The 6439-nt window shown below is 33.6% G+C and overlaps 2 protein-coding genes across 4 annotated transcripts in view; one reads left to right on the plus strand and one right to left on the minus strand.

Annotated features, from left to right (window-relative positions):
* The window catches only part of LOC108631838 (FAST kinase domain-containing protein 4), a 5159-nt gene extending 2010 nt beyond the window's left edge, over positions 1 to 3149 (plus strand). Inside the window, exons 2-12 of one of the 2 annotated variants that reach the window (XM_018036004.2) lie at positions 84 to 231; positions 337 to 563; positions 656 to 794; positions 870 to 1019; positions 1092 to 1361; positions 1470 to 1617; positions 1721 to 1801; positions 1879 to 2037; positions 2112 to 2187; positions 2251 to 2491; positions 2627 to 3149. In XM_018036004.2, the coding sequence (XP_017891493.1) occupies positions 91 to 231; positions 337 to 563; positions 656 to 794; positions 870 to 1019; positions 1092 to 1361; positions 1470 to 1617; positions 1721 to 1801; positions 1879 to 2037; positions 2112 to 2187; positions 2251 to 2461 (1602 nt within the window). In that variant the 5' untranslated portion in view covers positions 84 to 90 and the 3' untranslated portion in view covers positions 2462 to 2491; positions 2627 to 3149. The remainder of the gene's footprint in view (positions 1 to 83; positions 232 to 336; positions 564 to 655; positions 795 to 869; positions 1020 to 1091; positions 1362 to 1469; positions 1618 to 1720; positions 1802 to 1878; positions 2038 to 2111; positions 2188 to 2250; positions 2492 to 2626) is intronic. The other variant, XM_018036005.2, reaches the window with a different exon arrangement.
* Positions 3150 to 3328: 179 nt separating this feature from the next.
* The window catches only part of AP-1sigma (AP-1 complex subunit sigma-2), a 6174-nt gene continuing 3063 nt past the window's right edge, over positions 3329 to 6439 (minus strand). The window contains exon 5 of one of the 2 annotated variants that reach the window (XM_018036066.2): positions 3329 to 3496. In XM_018036066.2, the coding sequence (XP_017891555.1) occupies positions 3452 to 3496 (45 nt within the window). In that variant the 3' untranslated portion in view covers positions 3329 to 3451. Of the gene's footprint in view, positions 3497 to 4145; positions 4920 to 6439 lie in introns of those variants that run through there. The other variant, XM_018036067.2, reaches the window with a different exon arrangement.

Raw genomic sequence — 6439 nt, forward strand, 5'->3', positions numbered from 1 at the left:
AATAATAATAATGATAAACTATATTTAAAGTTAAATATTACTTGGTTAGTCGTCTAGTTGATTCATACATTCTTGTTGGACAGGTTGAAAATGTTGCAATTTAATTCGACAGTTTTTACAATAGCAACGAGATGTACGTCCAGACTTTTGTGGAGATTAAATGCTACTTTAACAACGAATGCAGCAACAAAAACGACAGAACAGCAACAACAAGTTGACAACAATCTAAAGGTTTAATCTCGAGTTATTTTAAACAAAGATTTATAATACCATTTTATTTAGCATCGAATCTGTATGACTCTATGTTTATTATAAGATGGCTATTTACGTTTGTAGCCGAGTCTCCAAGGCAAGGAAATAGACACAGTCTCCAAGTTTAACGAATTAAAGACGAAATTGTGCAGTGACCTAAACGTAGACCCGTCGATTTCTTCAAAGATTCAAAATGCTAGAAACGTCCACGATTTGCTAGAACTCATGAAGACTCCTTTGTTATCCCAGAACAACATTGTTAAAGCTATGGGGACCATATCTTTCTGGGTAAACAAGAACAATGTTAAAGAGTAAGTGCGAACGCTTGGTAACGTACGTAATAAAATAATAATAAGAATAATAATAATTATTATAATCATGACGATGTTGCCAATTGATATAGAGATGGTAGAAATGTGCTCAAGAGCCAAGAAAAGAGTGACAATGTTCTAGAAAGCAAATGTTCTAGCGAATTGAAAGTAGAAAATGTCGAGGAAGATATGAGTAGATATTGCGATTTGTCTACTTCCGAAATGATCAAAGTATAACGCTCATTCTGCTTGTCGTTACTCGAAAGATGGATTAATTTTGACACACCGGTCGTTTTATTTGTACAGGAAGTTAACAAGCTGGCGCTTCTACGCGATAGGAATATACCATTGTTGAATTACCTCTTCCAGAATATAATGGAATATAACAAAGTGTTGAACGCCGGAGCCTGTTCGAGTCTCATGTACAGTATGAGCATCTTGAATTATTCGGACGAGGTAATCGATAATAATGATAATTTAATCGTGTCGTAAACGACGATGGTTGGAAATAATTATTCTTTCTTACAGAGATTGCTTAAAAAAATTTGTACAGATTTAATTAGTATTAAGGGTACCAACGGCGGCGACGAGACACTCGGCGATATTCCTCATGTAACGGTAGTCTCAATAATGAAGTCAATGGCGTACGTTAGATATAGGAACAATCATTTTCTCGACGTTATCTGCAAAGACATTGTCAATGCAAAAAGTAGATATAAAACCAAACAGATTGCCAGTGTTTTATTATCTTTAGCTACATTGGGATACGATTCCAAACACACTGGCGACATAATTCAAGTACGTGTTTTGTATTATTCTTATTGTCAACTCGTCCGATACCGGTATCTCCTTCTTCTTCTTCTTCTTCTTCTTCTTCTTCTTTTAATTATTACTCTTATAAATTAGAAATACAAACCACAATTAACACTGGAGACATTGGGACACAGTAATTGGCTAAATCTTGTATGGTGTTACGTTGTATTCAATAGAGCACAGAGTTTGCAAGTGGAGTCTGTGCTAAACGACAAGTTTATATCCAAAGTTATGTTTCACGGTATGTAAAATCATTATCGATTGAGTCGAGTCACATCATCATCATCATCATCATCATCATCATCATCACTACTTATTGACACTCGATGGTTTGCACATTGCAGATCCGAAGAGGAAATTATCGTATCAACTGAAATTGCTAAACATCAATGGATACGCTCAGCACGTGTTGAAAAATTATTCTGGTAAAATTATTCGCGTACACGTTATCTCTATGTTGTTTAATAATCGTTTGTTAAATTCGATGATACGTTTCCACCAGGACCGTTTTTAAACACTGACACTGTCCCGTACGTTGTGAGCACAAGGTCGAAACAAAAGGAAAAGTACGTGAGCGCGTTGGAGTCGACGTTAAAGAATATGATGCCGTCGACCGCGCATTTTAGAATGAACGTAAATAGTAAAATGGGATTTCTCTTGGGTAAATATGTATGATTGGTAGCACTAGAAACCAAATTGGTATAAAATGAACGAATTTATTAAACTGTAACGCAGACGCTGAACTGTACGTTGATTCAAATTTCAAACCGATGGTCGCCAACGAGGTAGATAATACTAGAAAATTCACAAAGTGAGTATCCGGCAGTATACCGGCATCGCATGGGCGTTATAACGATCAATACGTTTTTTTTAGGATAGCCATGTTGATGGTAGATTACTATGATACGTGTCTGGGTAACACGGATCACCAGGGACTAATTAAACTGTACACTCATTTGTTGCGAGGCAAAAAGTACGAAGTACTTTGTATCTCGTATCAAAATTTCGGAGTAGAGGACAAGATCGAGAGGCGCATTACGTATTTGAGACGTCAGCTGTGGGATAAGTTTAAAAAATCGTTCTAGTTGATTGATTAATTTCTGAATTTGTCAACGGTACGTACGTATGTGATTATTATTTATGTAATTATTTGATAAATAAACGATGATCATGGAATGTACAGTATATAACTCGGCATTATTGTCATTATTCATCTGTCTTAAATTTGAATTTTATTTTTCGAACAATAGTTACACTTGAGATTTAACAACGACTGTTTCCTGAACCAGGCTAACGTTTCAGTCTGCCGATTTCCTTAATTATCGTGGACGGAACGTAAAGCAACGTCTTTCTTTACAAACACTGTAACAACGAGGATATAGAGCGATAATATTTAAACGAGTCTTGTATTTATGACAACAGCACAGTACAATGTGTAATAAATGCGGCACAAAGAAAGAGTAATGGAACTTGCTCAGTGTTGTTTCTTGCACCACGTTGTTTGTCGATCAACAGCGTTTACATACAAGCACTGACATACGTGACGTTGTGATAAAACCGACAGTTAAACTGTTTGGTGGTTGTAAAAAATTAAAACGAATCGGCTCAACGTCGATTAACATTGTCGGTCGGTTTAATCGTAAAGTATTCTTTAGAACAATGGAACGTTGAATAAATGCCATGTATCGCTGACTTTTGACAATACGTCGATCCTGTAACTCTGACAACTCTGTGGATGTAGCACCTTTGTTTAAATAATTAATCTTTACTGTATCAACTTTTTTTTTACAAGTCAACTAGATGCAATTTTTTAAACAAACTATAATTAGAGCTATATATATATATCTGTGTGTGTGTGTGTGTGGGTGCATATACGTAATGAACGAAACTCTGCTCTTCTTCTTTTACTCTACCTGAATTCGTTCACTTTCATTCGAGAAGAGCGTTTAAAATCGACTGCAAAGTCAAAATTTTATATAGTTACATACACTTACAATACACTAATCGAACTCGCACGTTTAACTGATTCTTGTGCTTCAAAGTGAACGGTCACTCTTTCAAACGAGGCAAAAGTATTATCCCAAGCCGTAGTCGTCGAACAATCCCTGTGGGGTGTCCTCCTGAAACAGATTCGACAAGAGACGAGTGCCAACATTAATCAAGATTGGAAAATTGTGTTGTATAATCCAATTGTGTGTATTAACGTACAGGATGTTAGTTTCATATTAATCAGAAAGTATCGTACGAATGTTTTTGATTATATGAAGAGGGGTCAATTATTGTTATTCTTGAATGCTGCACGTTATTCAACTACTACGTAATTAAATATGTGTATATATATAAAAACTAACACGTACCTAGTTCTCTCGTATTTTTTTGCAATTAATTCTTTCTTTTCTCCTTCGTTGCAGCTTCAAGCTGTAAATCGAACCCTTTTCATAACTTTTCATACTCTTTATAAAAGTCTCACATACACACACACATACACGTATAACCGGACGATAAAACAAGCACTTGATTCTCGTAAAGAACTGCAAGCATTGAATAAACCATGCTTGCAATTGATGAATCAAGTGAAAATTAAATAAATCATACGTTACAATTTAGAACGTGGGACGACGATTACAATTGTAATTAACTTGAAACATTCCAAGTATAAAATTCACAACGTCTGAAACGAGAAATGGCAATTATTTATGAATTACGGAGAGAGAGAGAGAGAGAGAGAGAGAGAGAGAGAGAGAGAGAGAGAGTCACGTTTATAAGAAATTGAAAATTCTTCGTGTACACATTTATTATTATATATCATCATACTAGCACTGTGTTATCGGTAATCATGTTATAACGATATTAGAAAATTGACACTGTGTTTATATATACACACGTATAAATACACATGTAAAAATCTCTGCAAAATACTATTTAAATACTACTTTATATATAAAGTACATAAATTGGCTAATACTATTTAAAATAAATAATTTCTAATACTATGATACAATTGTTATTTCCTCGATTCGACGAGTCTTTTTCTTGAGAAGAACACCATTAACAAGCGAATTAATAGTGCTAATTTTTATTGCCACAGTACGGTCTTGATTGCTACTCTAACAGTGATCTAATGTTATTATCCCATTACTGATCCAACTAATTTAAATGATTGTAAACCTAAAACAATTTTGACGATCGACGAGAAAAACGTTGACGAGATAAACGGTTAATATTGTTATCAAATGTATAATAATTGGCCTGGCTACTGGGTGTATATATATATTTATGTGTGTGTATGTATAAAAGTATATTGATATTCTTTTGAAAAATTTCGATTAATACGTATAAAAACACGACAGTTGAATTGGTAAATTTGATGTATAATGGCATCGTGAAGAAGTGTGTGAGTGAAGGGGTCGTTTCTTGAATCGTTCCAGTCGATTTTCTCTTGATCGAAATTGTTGCTTTTGTCGCTTTTGTCGAGTTTTTTTTTGCTGTTTCTTGGGTTCACAAAAGCCCTATCTCCCTGAGTGCGCCCTCCACAGCCTCGTCCTTCCACAAACAAACAAATATTTCTAAAACTAATCTCCTCTGTTGTTCACAAAATCTAAGAGTCCATATGTCCTTAAACAAAACGAGACACAAAGATTTCTACGCGTTTACTCGACGACGACCTCGAGTCGTTTGAAAGAAATCCGTGAACAAACTAAATATATATATATATATATATAATGATCCCAAAGTATATACAATCATCTCTCCTAAAGATCAACAGGTAGTGTGTGACACACAATAATGCGAATGCATCGTATTTCTGCAAGAATACATTATTAAATTCATACACTTATACTACCTAATTAATTAAACGATATTGAATCGATCTTTTTATTTTTATAATATTCGACTGGATACTTGTGAGGAATCATACGACCGTACGATTTAATGTTTATTGCCAGTCGTACATACAGTTTTTCAAATGGTAATTACTGTCAATTTTTAAATTTAAGCAACAGCACATGTTTGTAATATTGATGCTGTTTAATCAGCATTGATCGTATTATCATTTATGCCACGTTTGGTACGTAAATAAATTACAAGTAGGATAATAACGAGAACTATATGAAAAAGTTTCTTCTTTTAGTCTCGCTAACAAACTAAAGACAAGTACATCTACGGTACATTCGTTCCTTTTATTCAAGTCGATCGAAAATTATTTAAACAAACTGATACTTGGAATCAGAAACAAAGTGAAAAAGTAAATAAAGTAACGTATCTATATAAACTCCATTACGTCGGTATCGAAATAGTATGTTCTTTACAATTAAAGGTTGAGAGTGCATAAATATATCATCAAATATGTTCAGTCGTCAATTTGTTTAAACGTTCACCCATGGGGATGTACTGTTGCACATAATATTTACAATAATTTATATAAAATTAAGCAGTATTAGAAAAACGGTAATAAGCGTATAAGCTCTGAAACACGTACAGCCAACAATAGCTTAGTATTAAATAACAAAAACGATAGTAGATCAAAAAGAAATAAAACTTGTAATGTTAATTATATACCGACAATTAATCATTATGCATAAATAATATAATACAACAGTAATCAGACAATAATTATGTATAATAAACGATATCTGACAAAACTAAAAGGAGAGAAAAAAATAAAACATATTTGATACGCTGAATAATATTAACGAAAAAGGAACACATTGACAATTCACGATTACAATTCATGCAATTTTTAAAATATATTATTCTATATAAACATGTTAATAAACGGTCAAAAGATTCCTTGCCTGACTGTTTCAAACAATGTGACAACGTGTATTATTACAATACTGATCGAAATGTTACTACTGTTATAAAATCGCTCGTTCCTTTGTAATTATAATGACACTGCTGTGAAAAATTTATTGCTACAGAATCGGAAACGATTTGATTTTCACAACCGATCGTCACATTGTTAAAATGGTCTTGGAACATGACGAAGAAACTGATTATCAAAAGCATGCTACACACATGATTCATCGTTCGATAGGTCTTGCAAATATATATATACACAT

Source organism: Ceratina calcarata, unplaced genomic scaffold, assembly GCF_001652005.2.
Source record: "Ceratina calcarata isolate Rehan_Ccalc_2016 unplaced genomic scaffold, ASM165200v1 scaffold97.2, whole genome shotgun sequence".
In the NCBI taxonomy this organism is placed as follows: domain Eukaryota; kingdom Metazoa; phylum Arthropoda; class Insecta; order Hymenoptera; family Apidae; genus Ceratina; species Ceratina calcarata.